Here is an 18,194-nt window from a genome sequence, read left to right as displayed (position 1 = left end):
CTCAGAAATGTCAGTCAACCAATAGGAAACTTGATCTCATACCAGGCAGCACCCTCCACCACTCCAGAGTGCATCTCCCCAGGCATATACAGGGATGTGATGCTCATAGTGTTTAATGCCAAATCAACAGTAAATAAGACCATGATGATCAACAAGATCCCAGATTTGCTGAGACCAGGTCCAACAACATTACAGCTCTGCTGGCCCTGGCCCATCCCATCCCCACGCTACTCAGTGCATGAGAACCAGAAATAAACACAGAATGGCAGAAGGCAGGACATGTATCCAGGGTTGTGAATTCAATCCTTGAGGGGGCCATTTAGGGATCTGGGGCAAAAATTGGGGACTGGTCCTGCTTTGAGCAGGGGGTGGGACTAGATGACCTCCTGAGGTCCCTTCCAACCCCGATATTCTAGGATTCTATGATCTGAGTCCTGAGAAAGGCAGTGGAGGGTTAGCCAAATGGCAAGATTGAATAGGTGGCAAGGAGCATGAGTGCCAGAGTTATTGGGCCTGCAGGAGAGAAGAGTTAGCAGGGACTGACAGAGAGATTCTGAATCATCAACTGACCAAGATCTCCGAAGAGACGCTCGCTGAGATGAAGTGACAGAGCAGCACAGTCAGACCCAATGGAAGAAAATGCTCCTCAGGGCATGGCTACGCTGGAAACTTCCAAGCGCGGCTGCAGGAACGCTCCCGCGGCAGCGCTTTGAAGTGCGAGTGTGGTCACGCACGAGCGCCGGGATAGAGCTCTCCCAGTGCTCCTGGTAATCCACCTCCACCAGGGGATTAGCCCCGAGCGCTGGGAGCGCGGCTCCCAGTGCTCGCAGCCTGTCTACACAAGTGCTTTGAAGTGCTCAGACTTGCCGCACTCAGGGGGGTGATTTTTCACCCCCCAACCCAGCAAGTTAGAGCGCTATAAAATGTAAGTGTAGACAAGCCCTTCGTGCATCGCAGGGGGAGTGGGTGGAACCCAAGCCACAGGAGGCCCCTTGAGTCAGTTACTCTGGCAGACTATTAACAGTGCTGGGAGGTTTGCAGGCTAAGACCAGGTTGACACGAGCTTTGCCAGTGTGTAGCTATTCTGATTCCCAGTGTGGACAGAGCTGCCCTTTTGCCCGTGTAGCAATTCCAGCCCCCCGAGCGAAATAAGCTACACTGGTAAAAGCACAGTTTGCTAGTATAACTGCAAGAGGCTTTGCCAGCACCACTCCGTCGATCAGGGATCACATCTCTTCACACCCCAGCCGACAGAGCTAAGCCAGCAGAAGTTTGTAGTGTAGACCTGGCTGTAGACTAAGGCTTTGTCTACACTACACAGCTGTGTTGCTAAAAGTCAGGAAGTGTAAACACTGTTTGTCGGCACTTTTGCCAACAAAATACTTCCACCCTGTACGAGCTGGGTTCACCTTGTCGGCAGGAGAGCCCTCCCGCCGACAACAGCCCTTTACACGGCCACTTGCTGAGGCAAGACTTTTGTCTTGGGGGGAGGGCGGGGGGGACTTTTTTTAAGCACCCGTGATCGACAAAAGTTTTCAGAGTAACAGCCGTGTTAGTCTGTATTCGCAAAAAGAAAAGGAGGACTTGTGGCACCTTAGAGACTAACCAATTTATTTGAGCATGAGCTTTCGTGAGCTACAGCTCACTTCATCGGATGCATGCCGTGGAAACTGCAGCAGACTTTATTTATACACAGAGAATATGAAACAATACCTCCTCCCGCCCCACTGTCCTGCTGGTAATAGCTTATCTAAAGTGATGGCCCACCTGATGATCACTTTAGATAAGCTATTACCAGCAGGACAGTGGGGCGGGAGGAGGTATTTTTTCATATTCTCTGTGTATAAATAAAGTCTGCTGTAGTTTCCACGGCATGCATCCGATGAAGTGAGCTGTAGCTCACGAAAGCTCATGCTCAAATAAATTGGTTAGTCTCTAAGGTGCCACAAGTCCTGCTTTTCTTTTTGACAAAAGTTTTGTTGTGCAATTGGCAGTGTAGACAAAGACTCAGTGTGAAAAGGCCTCCTGTTTCAGGGCACACCCTGACAAGCTGCAGGCAAAAGCAGGGTTTTTTCCTGCCAGCTCTGAACAATTGGCCAGGCATGTTGTGGTTGTTTCCACCTCCCCCTTGAAGCATTAACAATAGTAGCCAGTGCCAGAGGTGCTATAAAAGACTGGACAGACCGGCAGAGTAATGTGAGCTAGTAACTCCTTACGCTCCAAAAAGCAATAGACTGACAAGCCTTAGGCCGTATTTACACAAGCGAGCTTACAGCAGCACAGCTGTACCGCTGCAAGATCGCTTGTGTAGCCGCTCCATGCTGATGGGAGAGCGTCTCCCAATGACGCAGCACTGTCCTCACCAGTGCTTCTGTCGGTGTCACACGTGTGGTTTCTCCTAGGGCTGGCGATTAATCGCAGTTAACTCATGGGATTAACTCAAAAAAATGAATCACGATTAATCACAGTTTTAATCGCACTGTTAAACAGCACTATACCAATTGAAATTTATTTAATATTTTGGATATTTTTTCTACATTTTCATATATACTGTATTCTGCGTTGTAATTGAAATCAAAATATATATTATTTTTATTACAACTATTTGCACTGTAAAAATGATAAACAAAATAGTATTTTTCAATTCACCGCATACAAGTACTGTGGTGCCATCTCTTTGTCGTGAAAGTACAATTTACAAATGTAGATTTTTTTGTTACATAACTGCACTCAAAAACAAAACAATGTAAAACTTTAGAACCTGCAAGTCCACTCAGTCCTACTTCTTGTTCCACCAATTGCTAAGACAAACAAATTTGTTTACATTTACAGGAGATAATGCTGCCTGTTTTTTATTTACAATGTCACCAGAAAGTGAGAACAGATGTTCGCATGGCACTGTTGTAGCTGGCATTGAAAGGTATTTACATGCCAGATATGCTAAACATTCGTATGCCCCTTCATGCTACGGCCATCATTCCAGAGAACATGCTTCTATGCTGATGACGGTCGTTAAAAAAATAATGCGTTAATTAAATTAGTGACTGAACTCCTTGGGGGAGAACTGTATGTCCCCTGCTCTGTTTTACCCGCATTCTGCCATATAGTTCATGTTATAGCAGTCTCAGATGCTGAGCCACCACATATTGTTCTTTTTAAGAATACTTTCACAGCAGATTTGACAAAACCCAAAGAAGGTATCAATGTGAGATTTCTAAAGATAGCTACAGCACTCAACCTAAGGTTTAAGAATCTGAAGTGCCTTCCAAAATCTGAGAGGGAAGAGGTGTGGAGCATGCTTTCAGAAGTCTTAAGAGAGCAATACTCCAATGCGGAAACTACCGAACCCACACCACCAAAAAAGAAAATCAACCTTCTGCTGGTGGCATCTGACTCAGAAAATGAAAATGAACACGCGTCAGTCTGGACTGCTTTGGATTGTTATCGAGCAGAACCTGTCATCAGCATGGACGCATGTCCCCTGGAATGGTGGTTGAAGCATGAAGGGACATATGAATCTTTAATGCATCTGGCACATAAATACCTTGCAATGCCGGCTACAAAAGGGCCATGCAAATACCTGTTCTTACTTTCAGGTGACATTGTAAACAAGAACCAGGCAGCATTATCTCCTGCAAATGTAAACAAATTTGTTTGTCTGAGCAATTGGCTGAACAAGAAATAGGACTGAGTGGACTTGCAGGCTCTAAAATTCTACATTGTTTTATTTTTGAATGCAGGTTTTTTTTTTTTTTTTTTACATAATTCTACATTTGTAAGGTCAACTTTCATGATAAAAAGCTTGCACTGCAGTACATGTATTACGTGAACTGAAAAATACTATTTCCTTTGTTTTTTTACAGTGCAAATACTTGTAATAAAAAATAAATACAAAGTGAGCACTGTACACTTTGTATTCTGTGTTGTAACTGAAATCAATATATTTGAAAATGTAGAAAACATCCAAAATATTTAAATAAATGGTATTCTATTATTGTTTTACAATGTGATTAATCACTATTAATTTTTTTAATCGCTTGACATCCCTAGTTTTTTCACATCCCTGAGTGACATAAGTTATACCGACAAAAGTGTTAGTGTGGATACAGCCTAGACCCGGTGTGTGAGTGAAGCCCCCAGCCTCCCAGTGCATCTTTTCCAGGGGCATGGCCTACTATTCTGCTCAGCGTGTCTCTGCTCTAGGTGGGGACTGCTTCACTGCTTGTGCGGGAAATCACACATACATAATGGGAAGGTTGTGCCCCTCTGCAGGACAGAAAGGAAAACAGGCCCCCCCAACGTCAGAGCCACAGAGCACCTAACAGGAGCTGAGACTCTGCTAGCTAGGAAGGAGCGAGGTGAAGCCTGCAGCAGCCAGACACAGAGGCTCGTGAAAGCTCCGGCTATTTGCCAGCCAAGAATTCTGGGACAGGCTCCTAAGAAGGGCCTGTGTGGCTCAGGCAGCTGCTCGAGAAGGGCTGGATCCGTATCTGTCGGAGATGAACGGTCTGGGGGGTGGAACAGTCCGGGGGGCCTGCTGCATCACATAGCACTTCCCATGGTGACCAGCCTTTCCTGCTCCCCGTTCTTGGCACAGGCCCCAGGCCATGCAGCTGCCAACTGGAGAGGAAGGGAGAATAGGGCAGAAGGGAATTGACGAGGGGGAAGGAGGATGACTCACCCTGGATATCCAGCAGAGAAAAGTGGTGGTTGTTGGTGGCTTCTGGGGCCAGCGTGAAGTAGAAGCGATGGCCACTCTGAGGCTCGTCACGGTCCACGACACTTATTGTCTGAATTAGCTACAAGAAGAAACCAGAGGTCAGAGCTGCTTCCCTGGGGCGGATGTAGAGGTCTCAGCCTGGGGGCTCCTCGCAGCACTGGGAATGGGCAGCGTCTCCCCCAAGAGAGATGGAAAACCTTTGCCAGTGCCATCAGATTCAGCTACTTCCACAACGCCTCCTCCACGCACCTGCAGCTGGGCAGGAAGGGAATGGCATTGCTCCCCCCGGGCACACAGCACCCTTCTCTTCCTGAAGGGTCAGCTCTCCTGGAAGGAGAGGCAGTTGCAGCTCCACATGCAGTGGCTACCAGAGTAGTTCTGAGAAGAAAGTTGCCCCCCCCAGTCATACTCCAGCAGTGTGAACAGTCAGAGAACAGTGCCGCCTCCTTAACCCTGAGGCAGGCCTCACCATGGGCCTCACAGCAGGAGGAAGATTGTAGAACCCTTCCCAGATACACAGACACCCAGTCAGGATGTGCCACGCCCAGTGCAGACATTTCACACACAAATACTGCGCGTGGCACAATGCTGACGGGGAGCCGGGCGTTCTGATTACCTGGCCGGGCTTGGCATCTTCACATACCGCAGCCTCGTACGGCGTCGCCAGCTCGGGTGGGTTGTCGTTCACGTCCAGGATTCGGATACGCAGAGATGCTCTAGACACCTGAGAATGATTGTCTGAAACAGAACAAACACAGGACGACATCGGTGAGCGTCCTCAGCCAGCAGCATCTCATCCCATCTCTTTGTTGTCTGTCAGCAGCCCCTGTGGTCAGTGCAGGTGCATCCCCAGATGTGGAGAGACACGCCCTAAGTATTTATTCCATTTCTAACACAACCATCAACACACCTTCCAGCTGCCTGGCACACAGATTAGCTCAAGTGTGATGCAAACATTTCCCCCATAACTCAGCAGCCTCTGTACAGTGTCCCTCAGCAGCACCAGCCGCATTTCCACGTGTGAAACTCGGCTGCTGGGGGCTGCAGCACTGCAGCCAACAAGGTCCTCTCTCAGCAAGCACTAGCTTTTATGGTACACGTGAATTCCAGTGGCAAGAACCTGCCACTGATCCCATGGTGAAGATCTCCCCCGGCCAGCTTCCACCAGCTTCACTCTGGAGACTGACAGATATGGGCAGAGGGGATCTGTGAGGCTAGACCATCAGGGGCTGAAGGCATCACCTCAGTGAAACGTCAATAAAGCTGAAATGAAAGTACAGTTGGAACGGGAGACAGAGAGTTACTAATCAATACAAAAACAAACGCCGTTCTACGTGTCACATTCAGTCCCTTCCCTTCCTGCGGCTCCCCACTCCCTGGCCCGTGCCTGGACATTCTCTAGAATGCCAGGTCCTTGGCCCCAGGGCTCCTGTGTTCATTGCCGGTGAAGCATCCAGTTCACTTTGAGCTCTACAGGAAGGATGGGTTTGTAGATAATCGCTGGCCCCTGGAATCTTCCCTGGGTGTGACCTGGCAGCCAGTGCAGAGCATGGGGCACAGGTAATGTGTCTGCAGGAGTGTGCCCTGCTCAAAAGGATGGGGGAGGGGGGTGGAAGAGGGGAAAGTGCACTTCCAGATGGTGTCCAGGGACTAAACCTAGCTCTCAGAGATAACCTCTGTCTCAGATCATGACCTCCATGACAGTTACGTCCCACTGGAACCAGAAAGCTGTTAATTGTTAAGGCGAGGCTTGTGAGTGCAGAAGGTATGTCCTTTATGGGAGCCAGACTTGGACTATGGAACTCGCTGCCACAAGAGATAAAAGTCTCACCAGGTCCGGAACTAAATGCAAAACTAAGCTTTGAGAGTCGGTTTTCCTGCAATAAGCTCTTCCCATAGATACACACACACACACATTATTAAAATCAATGCTGGTCAATCTAAACTAGTCAAGCTGTGCTCCCAACAGACTGGCAAGTGGGAGACAGAGAGAGGTTGCCAACATTAATTCTATTTTTAAATCTTTGGGAGGCCCCAGATGCAATGATGATGGGAGCTATGTACGTCCTGGATAGAGAGATTCTAAGGCAGCCCAAGGGCCAGCACGCTGCTGTCATCTAGCACTGGGATTTGAGGCACTGATGCCTTGGGCAAAGTCTGAGAGAAGAGAATGGAAACTCCTGGCAGAGGCATTTCTCCCCACTACATTCTGTGAATCCTGGATCAGGCTGGGCAGAGCCTGGGGTGGCGAACCCCTTTGGCAATAGCTGAGCAGATGAACTCACTCACAGATTTCACCAGTTCTTCAGGCAGTTCTCCCCCTGCCAAAAAGCATCACACCTCTGCCTTATCTGGCTGGTATTTAAGCCAACTGGCTTTCATCCAGGGCCCTCTTTCAGGCTGGCGGTGGGGAAGGAGAGGGGGTGGAGAATTGGAGGAAACAGCATTGCCCAGCTCTAGGGAAAGGGACCCCCAGTGTGCAGCGGACACCGCAGCCCATAGCGGCTCACAGCTGTTCCAAGTGGTTGCAAATAAATGCTGAACCAGAGGGGCAGAAAAGGCCTTTCTACTCCCCACTCACTCAGCACTGGGGTCTCCAGGGCATGCCAGGTTGTGTGTGTGGGGGGGGGCGGGGGGGAGCAGCAGTGCTCAATCTCTCTCTCCCAGAGGCATCACTCTTCCTCTCAAGGAAAGAAGGGGAGTGTTATGTAAAAATTCTTCCAGAGCAACTAAACATTGGGGCAATTCCCATCTTACAAAGAGAAACCCAGATGCACAAGTGGGAAGATCTGTCAGTTCAGCTTCAGTCGACCCTGGTCAGCGTCAGTCATTGCAAGAGCCGGTGTTCCAGCCCCTGAGGCTGTAATGCCCATGTCAGAACAGGGGTGCGTGGACAGGGAAAAGGGCTCAGCTTTATTTCAGGCTGGCGATAAGTCTCCAGGGGTTCTTTGGTTCTGCCCCCTCAGGGACCTGCCCAGTGTTTGACCCTGGTGTGTTGAATACTGCGCGCAGATGTGGTCGCCCCATCTCAAAAAAGATATATTGGAATTGGAAAGGTTCAGAAAAGGGCAACAAAAATGATTACGGGTATGGAACAGCTTCTGTAAGAGGAGAGATTAATAAGACTGGGACTTTTCACCTTGGAAAAGAGACGACTAAGGGGGGATATGATTGAGGTCTATACAATCATGACTAGCGCAGAGAAAGTAAATAAGGAAGTGTTATTTACTCCTTCTCATAACACAAGAACCAGGGGTCACCAAATGAAATTAACAGGCAGCAGGTTTAAAACAAACAAAAGGAAGTTTTTTTCACACAATACACAGTCAGTCTGTGGAACTGTTTGCCAGAGGATGTTATGAAGGTCAAGACCATGACAGGGTTCAGAAAAGAACTAGAGTTCATGGAGGACAGGTCCATCAATGGCTATCAGCAAGGATGTGCAGGGATGGTGTCCCTAGCCTCTGTCTGCCGGAGGCTGGGAATGGGCGACAGGGGATGGGTTACTTGATGATTACTAGTTCTGTTCATTCCCTCTGAAGCACCTAGCATCATCCACTATCAGAAGACAGGACACTCGGCTAGATGGACCTTTGGTCTGACCCAGTATGGCCGTTCTTAGGTTGCTGCTCTGAGCCCCTCCCCAGCCAGGGTTGGCTGAGCTTGTGCAGCCATGCAGCACTCCTCGAATGCCACGTTGAACTCTTTCCAGCCGTGCCGCTGTGCCTCCGGAGCACAAGTGCCAACCCCAGGGCACTGCTAGGAAGCAGGGCACAGACTCCAAAACTGGCTGTGAGTTCTGCACATAGATTTCCCCAACCAATTACCAAGCGTACACTGCTCAGGGACTGTAACAGCCTAAACATGGAGTCACGGGCAGGCCCCTGGGGTTCTCCAGTCTTATCCCTTAGGCAGCATACTTTTGTGATAGCTGGTTGCTTGCACCATGCATCACAGCAATATGCAGGTTGCTTTTAGCCCCAAAGGGCCAGTCACTTACCCCAGGTCAACTGCACACCACAAGCTCATAGCCAATCCTCTAATAAACTAGACACAGATTTATTATATAGCAAAAGGAAATAGGAGTTATTTCCAAGGGTAAAGCAGGTCAACACACACACACAAATGAGTTACAACCTCATGTTTCCAAAGATAATAGAAGCTTCTATAATTAGCAGGCTCTAGATGTCCTTTAGGGCTAACCCAGGCTGAGCACTAGGGATCTCTTGCTAATGCCTTAGAAACCTTGTCTGCAGAGTCCAAGAAGCAATGAGATCCAGTTCCTCCCTGTCAGGGGTTTTTATTCCCTTCCCCCCTCTGTTCTGAGCTGCAAACTCAGCTGATGGGAGGAATTCACATGTAAGACTCGTCTTCATGAGATGGGGGGCAGGGTGAGAGTAAACAGCAAACTCTCGAGTCCTCTCTAACGTTCCACTTCAGTCCATCTGGTGTTGCTGGGCCTTCCCTTTTGGACATGACATCTGTTGGAGACCAGCATTTCACACTGGTTCATGTCCCCTCCTGCCTGGAGAGTTACAGTTACAACGGCTCACAATGCAAATGCTCCAGTGAGATTAACGCAGGTAGCAACGCCCCAGCGTTCAATACAGTCTAAACACTGAACTCATTCTTATACTTCCAACCCCTATTTTAACATTACTAGCACCCAGGTGAGCTGGACTGACTCCACCCATGTATTTGTCAGGGTTCAGTTGAAACATGGGGACCTTGGCATGAGCTGGCACCTGGTCTGCCAGCATCATAAGCCGATCTCATCTGGGTGTCCACCTGCTTCTGCTGAGACTATATAAATATTCTAATAGAACTGCGTTATCCATGGGTTTGTAAGCCTGAGCCAACCCTCTCAGGGCAGTGGCAGAACTGGCTTGGCTCCCTGGGAGCCCAAACAGCAGCTCTGTGTCTTGCTGCACCACGCAGCTCCTGCACTTACCTCTGCCTGATAAGCTGCGTGAGCTTTATGCACATGGGATGTGCTAGTTTGTAGGTAGCTTGGAGCTCTGATTTGCTCCTGCTTGTTTCTGTCTCATGGCACGCACCTTAAAGGTACATTAATCCCTCTTTATCATATTATAAACCACTCCGGAGGGCCTAATGCCTTCCAAAGCGCCTCACATGCTTCCAGAAATGAAAAACCCTAATTCTCTGGCTCCTTTGTTCCCCCAGAAGTTATAACTCTGGAGAGGCCCAGCAAGGGAGGGAGCACTACTTGTTATAGCAGGAGCCTGCTGCCTGTTTGTTGATAAAGTTAAGTCTGGTCTGTGAGTCAGACGGAGTTGTACCCGGGGGAGAGAAGTATGAGCACAGCTCCATAATTAGCCGAGAACCCAAACCCCCTCCCCAGAGCCCACCTTCGCCCCCCTCTCTGCTCTCCTGTTATCGCTTCCGCTCACCCAGACCTGCTGCTTTGGTGATTAGATGGGTGTTCTGGGGGAAAGGAGGCAGAAGTCGTGACTAAAAGCCTGGAACAACATGTTATTTTTAAGAGCATGTTAGTGCAGCAAAATAAACTGCAACTGCTTTTAGGAAGAAAGGAAGCTAAAGGCAGCAGGGCAGGGAGGAAGCTGGGAGGTGGAAAATCTGAGGGGGTGGTAAAGAGGTGTGTCCGGTTCCAGCTGAAGGGGTAAATGAGCGAGCGGGGTTTGATTCCAGCAAGTGATATGGTAAGAGCGTTTTATCTCCTTCCCCAGCAGCCTGGCTCCTCTTGCAGAAAGATGGATAACCTTTCCCTGCAGTTTGATTCTAAAGTGAGCTGGCATTGCCCTGAAGGTGATATACAGAGAAGGAGATGAGAAAAGGCAGAAAGAAAGGATGAGAGGAGGAGGAAGAGAAAGACTCAGATCTCTCCTCGTCTCCCTCCTAACCTTACCCTGACTCCCATCACCCATTCAGAGCGCAAACAATTAGTGGGCAATAGAGCATTCATTATCATGACTATTCTTAATGACTCTTATGTATTTCTACAGGGTTAGCGATACCATGTGCTTGGCACTGCACAGACATGTTTAAGAAAAAGACAGCTGTGTGCCCCAAGGAGCCAGATCCTAACCCAGGATATTTAAATCTTTCCAAACCAGTCAGAAGACAGCCTGTTTCCTACCGTGCCATCCTTATGGAACTAGCTTGCGGCCCTTTAGCTGAGGTTGCAATCAGCATATGCTGATATTTAGAGTCAGAGAGAACAGCACAAACCCCTCCTATCCTCACAGCATCAAAGTCAAGGAGTCTGAAGAAATATACTGTATGTGGATAGTGGAGATATCCATGTGCTAAGATACATTTATTGAGCACCTGTGACGGTCTCACCTGCGCTTTGCTGGCCGACTCGTCTCCCCCAGAGCTATCAATAACATTCCACGCCTGTGAGCAGCTTCCAAGACATGCCATTAAAAAATAAAATCACCTGCCACACAAAGGTCTCCTCCCCGCCCGCACCACACCCCACCTCCCGAAAAAATCACCCTAAATCACTGATGCTTGAGGCCCATATTTATTCCAGGGTCTGATACCTCAAGAAACACTGGGGCTAGAAATGAGAGCATCATCTTTGGAGACCCTTCCATAGGACACATGGTATTTTTCTTTTCTTTTTGGCCCTGCTGCATCGCTACGTGCTGGACCTTTGAATAGAACATTGTTGTGTATTTTTTAAAAAGCTGTTTAAGGGGTTACTAAAATGTATTCTTTACAAAACTCTCTTCTCCCTCTGAGGCACTGGGTTTTACAGGGGGAAGAATACAAAAAGCTGCCTCAAAAGATTTTTTAAAAACTCTTCTGAGATGTGTTTTCTGTAACTTATGGGGTATAAGTAGAATCAACAATGGTCTGGGGTAGGTGGGATCAAGATGCATTGCAGTGCATGTGTAATGAACTGCAAGATTTACTCCTCCTAAGTACCCCAAACCTCACATGCCAGTGCCCAAAAGAGCTTTGTAGCACCCCTGACTCCCATATAGTGTCTCTATACGTGTGAAATGACACACACACAGAGACATGTGCAGACATGCCTACGAAGGCATAGCCACGTGCTAATGTGTATACAGCTGCATGCATGCACAGACCCATGGGCAGAAAAAAACACATTTTCATAATATTAGCCAGACTGTCAACCTGAGCAAGAGACGGCAGAGAAGTATGACATCATCAGACAGAGCCTGCCAGGACTGAGGGGGCGGAACATGCCAAGGAAGAGTGTGATCAGTTTAAAGAGAGCATCATCTTTCACTGCAACTCTACTCTGTATTCCAGCTCAGCTGACTGACATGCAAATTAGTTTAATTATTTCTTCTTCTCAAATAAATTATATTTTGCAGTGGCTGCAATATGTTGTGTCAGGCAAAATTACATTCAATATTTTTAAACTAATTGATGTCAGCCTTGAGAAAACCTGACTGACAAGCAGCAAGGAAACTAGGCTGCTACCTAACCAGTTTCCGAAATTAAAATTAAACATGCCAGTTTTCTGCATTTCCTCCAGGATTCTGAATGCCATTAATCTGAAAAGACTGAGGAAGGAGACTGAAAAACACACAGAGCAAGAGCGAGATGATGGAAACACAGCAGTGCAGTGAAGGAGCTGTGGACCTGTGATTGGCAGTTGCCTTCGCCAACCTGAGCAGAAGTATTTGCAGATCCATTTGAGCCCATCACAGTTCCAGCAGAAGTGCTCTGCAACAATATTTGCCTTCAGCAGAAGTGCACTGAAAGGAAAAACTAATCTCTAATTTCTTCCCTGCCCCAGATAAATCTTTAGAAGCCCAGGATAGGCAGGATATTACTTTGCTCTGTGCACTTTTAACATGGGTTGCAGTCTTCCATGGCCCCATTGAGATCCAATGCTCCTGCAATGGAAAAGTCCTGGCTGGAACATACATTAAACAGGGACTGTCTGTCACACTGACTGAGGCACATGGAACCCAGTTCTAAGGCGTGGGCCCAATTCCTCCAGCACAACGGTGCTGAATTCTGAGGCACATTCTGACATTTCTTCTCAGCTTCAAATAAATTCCAAAATAAAGAGTTTTTTCAATGATGAAAATAACCCAATCAGAGCAGTTTTCCTGGTGTTATTTATTTAGATACTAAATTCTAATTATTCCATGCTGTCCCTGGTTTTCAGTGTGCAGCAGATTCTTATACTGACGGTGAGTAACTCTGCAGGCTGTTGTTGACGGAAGCTGGAAGTTTTGGTAACAGAGGCTTTTGGCAGTGATGAGAAGATGCATCTCCTCTTTTCTTATCTGCTGGCAGGAGAGGAAGTGATATGAGGTTTTTTGTTGATGTGGCTTCAACTCTTAGTTCTACAGCCCAGAGATCCTGGACAGCAACGAGCTGCCCCACAGGACCCACCACACCCAGCAGCAGTGGATAAACATGCTAGTTGGACTTTTCTAATTAAAATGATCCCCATTAACAAAATTTTTTACACCAAAACTGCCACGATTAGGCTTCAGATTCAACCCGCCAATGAACTGAATTATTTAATATTCGCACTGCTAAGGGAACTTGAGGAACCGCTCTGCTTGGCACTGGTCAGACCTCAGCTGGAGTACTGCGTCCAGTTTTGGTCACCGCTGTTTTCAAAGGCTGTAGACAAACTGGAAAGGATCCAGAGGCGAGCGACAAAGATGATCAATGGGATGGAATGCCAGTCACAGGAGCAAAGGCTGAAGGACCTGGGTATGTTTAGTTTGGAAAAGAGGAGAGCAAGGGCGGGGGGGGGCGTGGGGGAACAGGATAGTGGTCTTCAACAGACAGAAGACCAACAAATTCTGAAGTGTGTTTCCGAGGGAATGCCACTACATGACCAATGGTCACTTGGTTGCCAAAGAGCTTCAGTGGCGTGAGAGGACATGGACTCAGTGTACAGCCAGGCCACCTTAAGGATCGAGCCAGAGCTTCATGCAGGCAGCGCCAAGTCTGCAAGGAGGCTACGTCCCTGTGGGATTTGCCATTATCCAGATGATGAATGGTGTTTTAGAATCCTTTGCAAAGTCTGTACATGTCACTATCGCATGCCCCATACGAGGAATTCTGTGTACCAGAAGGTTCACAGCTTTGGTGGAATTCTGGGGAACGTGCAAGAGCTGTTGGGGAGGCTTGGGGCAGACAGCATTAGTTTCAGGGCAGAGGCAACTGGTTGCAGGGTCCCGACCACCAAAAGGGGTGTCAGTACCTGGAGATGTGCTGAGAGGCCCAGAGCTTGGAACAGTGTCTAAACTCTGCCTTGCCCCAGCAAAGTAGGAGCTTGTGGGACTTAGCAGTCGGATCCCTCTGAGCAGTCTAGTGAGTGTCCAATGGGGGAAGCTCAGCTCGATCTGTGATAACTTCCACCTGAAGACTTAGGCATTGGTTGTTACAGTCAGGTCATGCTCTGAACGTTTCTCTGCAACCGTTTGTCCTTGTTCTTTTACAGGAAGTTCCGCTCCTGCGGCACATCTCTGGAGACGCAGATTCTGCAGCCAAATCTGTCACCCCTGAATCTCAGGAAACACTGGGCCTATCATCATGCTGAGTAGACTGGATGATCGAATATGTCTTTTCTGCAACAATGCTGAAATGGTGACATCACTATCATTTCCATAGCAACTGATTTTGAAATAAACCCAGGATTATTGTGTCACCGCAGAAGCCAGATACACAAGGGAGCAACTCTTGTTCCACCCATATCTCAGTGGATTAGAAAGAGCAAAATGACATACAGTAGAATATTGGGCTTGAATATTTGGCCTGCCAGTGTGTGCACAAGAGGGGTGCTAGAACAAGTGAGTGCATACCCATTTTTCACAAGTGCAGACATGAGTGCAACTGCCTGACCGTGCAGGCAAATGGCTGCTTGCACATTCACATTTGCAGGTACAAGCAAATGCATCTGTACTAAACATGGGCACCTAAAATCAGAACCTGGAGCTGAAAACACGGCTCCTGAGTGAGTGGAAGCAGCATGTAAGACCAAGTAATGTATAAACGGCTCTTACCTCCCCTGAGTCCTGCCCTAGCTCAGCGGCATGAGAGTAATTAAATTGCATCCAAACACAATGCTCTGATTAAAGCCAGTCTCCAGCAGAAAGATTTATCATCTCAATTACCAGCAGTGGACACAGCAGTCAAGTCCTCCTCATTTTACATGAGCAAAGAGGAAAGCAGGAAGAGAATCACAAATATTAGCCTAAGGAAGGTAAACAGCTTGTGTGTGAAATGAAGATTTATCTCAGCAAACACTCAGCCAGATTTGCTGAACAATCCCCAGGTTTGCTGGTTGGCTGCGCAGTTACCAGGGCCCAAATATTCTGCCCGTTGCCAATTGGCACAGACAGGCCACCCTGGAACAGGGGCTTTTTGCTTGTTTCTGGAAGAGGGAATCTGACCCTGTTGTCTTCACCTCAAATAGCCCATATTAACAGCCACACTTGGAGAGTTATGGGTGTGGCCTTAGGCCCTGTCCCTGCTATTCCTCTGATGTGAATGTACCGTTGGTGAAGAACTGTAACTGAGGTGTGGCCCCAGCCACACAGAGTGCTCAGGGAATCCCACAGGTGAACATGTATGGTGGTTCATTTATAGTGCCTCAAAGTCCCAGTCAGGATCAGGACCCCATATCAATGCATGGAGAGTTCCTGCCTCAAGTTACTCGCACTCTAAACAGACAAGCCAGACAAGGGGTCAGGGTTAGGGAGCTGGCCGGGGGGGGGGGGGGGGAGAAGAGGGCCTAGCATGACTAGTGACTAGCATGGGGAGCTATGGACCTGACTCAGGGCAGGAGGAGGAGCTGTATGGATTTGTCTCCTCTTTTTGGAAGTCTTGTGATGTGTTTAGTACAAGGCAATTGCCTGTGAAAAATGGGGAAATACTCTGCCACCTGTTTGTACTGAGCCCCAGCACTGGGCAGCCATGGCCCCCTCCCCTCAGCGCCAAGCCCCAGCGCCGGGCGGCCACGGCCCCCTCCCCGCAGCGCCAAGCCCCAGCACTGCTCTGGGTTCAGCCTGACATCTGTTATAAGGCCGCATGCTGAAATCCCTTCTGTCACTTTGAAGGCCTTACCTTTACAACTGCCCTTTCCACCAGAGAATTCAGACATAAATTGTACTTTAAATTCAATATCGGCCATTAATATTTCATGATTACAAACCGTTAAGGGTAATGTCACTGGCAGGAACGTCTGGACAGTTAAAATGGATGAGTCAGAACTTACTGACGGGGAGAAGTCAGAATACTAAAGAATCTCCCCAGCTTTTGAAGTAATCCAGTCTGACAGGCCTCCCTGCTGGAGGGGAACTGCAGCATTTACTGACTTGTTCTGAAATCCTAGCTGCTGTGTATAAATATTTTCCTTCTGATTCTTGTCACCTCATGTTTGCTGTAAAAGCTGAGTTGTTCTGCACCACCAGCATCCTCTGTGCTGGCCACCGCTACCACAGCTTCATTTCCATGCCCTCAGGAGGCGCGTGCCCCTGCTTTGGTAACAATCTGTACAAGCTGAATGCATTAAAGGTGTCTAGACACACAGGGGTGCAGGGCCGGGAAGACCAGCCTGGGCCTAGCCAGTGCTCACCACAAGGCCACAGCGGTGCAGCTTTCCCAGGAACATACAGCTCACAACAGCCAGTGGAAATAAAACCTCACTGTAACTAGAGCCAAACCCCTAGGTTCAGATGTCCCAGGACCATGAGGCTGTTCCAATCTGGGTCCAGTCTTTGTAGCTCTGGACCCCTCTCATTGCAATGGCTGAAGCAGAGGTGGGGGTGGAAACAACCCAAGTGATACATGTTCCAGGCTGCACACTGCGTCCCCCTGTGTCCAGGCATCTCAGCACCGGAGCCAGAAAGGCAGGGCAAGGACAGGATTAGCGCTAAGTGAAGTCCTGGCCCTGCGTCAGACCCATCAATGCGTCACCATGCGGCTTGGCGAGCGTGTGCATATCTTCCTGGACAAAAAACAACCCACAAAGACATCCCCAAGCTGTCCCCTAAGCAAGACCTAGGCAAACTCCCCTGCACAGAGGCAGATCTAGGTAGGTGCCCTTACCTGTACACACTGAGTGCAGAGAGGAAAAATCCTTTACCAAGACCTCTCTCTCATTTCAAAGGCACCCAGCGGATTGGACTGGAGCCTGGTGCTAACTGTGATGCTGGAAAGTGGGGCATGACTGGGTCTGTGCCTGGCCTGGCGATGCTGGTGCCTGTTACCATTCTGAGACATTAGACAAGTGAGCGGAAAGGTTTGAAGACTGTGTTCGTGTTCTCTGTATTCCCCACTGTTCTGCTTCTTCTTGAAGCCTCTATCGTTCTCGATGTTTGTGTGGAAGGGAACAAGAATGTGGAGGGAACCCAAGCCCTCTCACTGGAGTCAAAAGGGTCAGATCCATTGTCTTACAGGGAACAACCTGCTTAGCTCCACACAATGAGACAAGGGCCTGAACATGCATTACAGAGAGTGGCAGGGCGCTGAGGATAATCTTGCCACCTTCCTACCCAGCAGCAGAACACCTGTCGTTTATCAAAGCTCTTTTTGCTATTATTTATATTCTTTTCATTCCCCATGAGGAGTTTGTTCAAAGCCTTTACAAGCCAGGACCAAGAGTTTGTTCTTTTCTGTCTTTAACTGAAGTAAAAAAGATGAACAGAACTTCTGCTGGGAAATTATTTTGCCTGAGTCCGGGCTTTGGCTGCTCAGCAATGCGCCAGGCAGTCGTTCCATGTCACTGTGTTTTGGCAGAAGTGCCACTATGAGAAAAATCCTCACAGAGAAACGAACATGAAACCTGCACGTCTGCGAATGCGTTTCCTCCTCGCTCTCCCCAGCCGGATGAGAGAGGGCTCCTCAGCAACTGCAAATGAAGGCTGGAAGGGCATCACTGCCCTACAGAAAGGAAAGGCTATCACATGAGGATTTGTTAGTCTCTAAGGTGCCACAAGGACTCCTCGTTCTTTTTGCTGATACAGACTAACACGGCTACCACTCTGAAACCTGTCACATGAGGACTGTATGTCAAGGTTCCAAAAGAAGCTTATTGAAAGAGAGGACAATGGAGTATGGCGAACAGGCAGGCTCCATCTCCTGTCACAGGCCCTTCCTGTTAGCCTCCCAGGTCACCGCTACCGTCTGGCCATCAGCTCAGAATTCCCAGGCAGACGGAGTTCTCAGGCACAAGCTCCCTTTTCCACAGTAGCCTTTAGGGAATGCAGTAGCTCCCTATCTCACAGCTACTTGGTTCTGCAAACCTCTGCCCTTTAGGTGTCTCTGTTTCTTTTCCTTCTTCCGTTCAATCTTTCAATCCCCGCCCTGCATCTGGCTCTCGCAATTCATCTGTATTCACACATAAGGCAGGTGCTCCCTTTCTACCTGCCGTAGTGCTGAATATTTATTTCACCAAAAAAACGCCTTTCACTTAGAAGAACAGCATGTGCTGGCCCTCTTGGGTAGAAGCAGGAGAGGAACGTCAAGGGGAACATTCAGA

The 18,194-nt window shown here is 48.4% G+C and overlaps 1 protein-coding gene across 4 annotated transcripts in view; it reads right to left on the bottom strand.

Moving 5' to 3' along the window:
* CDH22 (cadherin 22) overlaps positions 1 to 18,194 on the bottom strand; it is a 181,034-nt gene that overhangs the window by 16,685 nt on the left and 146,155 nt on the right. For all 4 annotated transcript variants that reach the window (XM_084645984.1, XM_084645985.1, XM_084645987.1 and 1 more), the window contains 2 exons: positions 5,337 to 5,458; positions 4,682 to 4,799 (listed from right to left, as the gene is read on the bottom strand). In XM_084645984.1, the coding sequence (XP_084502110.1) occupies positions 4,682 to 4,799; positions 5,337 to 5,458 (240 nt within the window). The remainder of the gene's footprint in view (positions 1 to 4,681; positions 4,800 to 5,336; positions 5,459 to 18,194) is intronic.

This window comes from Lepidochelys olivacea (genome assembly GCF_965140295.1).
Source record: "Lepidochelys olivacea isolate rLepOli2 genome assembly, chromosome: 13".
Taxonomy (NCBI): domain Eukaryota; kingdom Metazoa; phylum Chordata; order Testudines; family Cheloniidae; genus Lepidochelys; species Lepidochelys olivacea.
The sequence above is the reverse complement of the archived record's forward strand: the minus strand, read 5'-3'. Positions and strand labels throughout refer to the sequence as shown.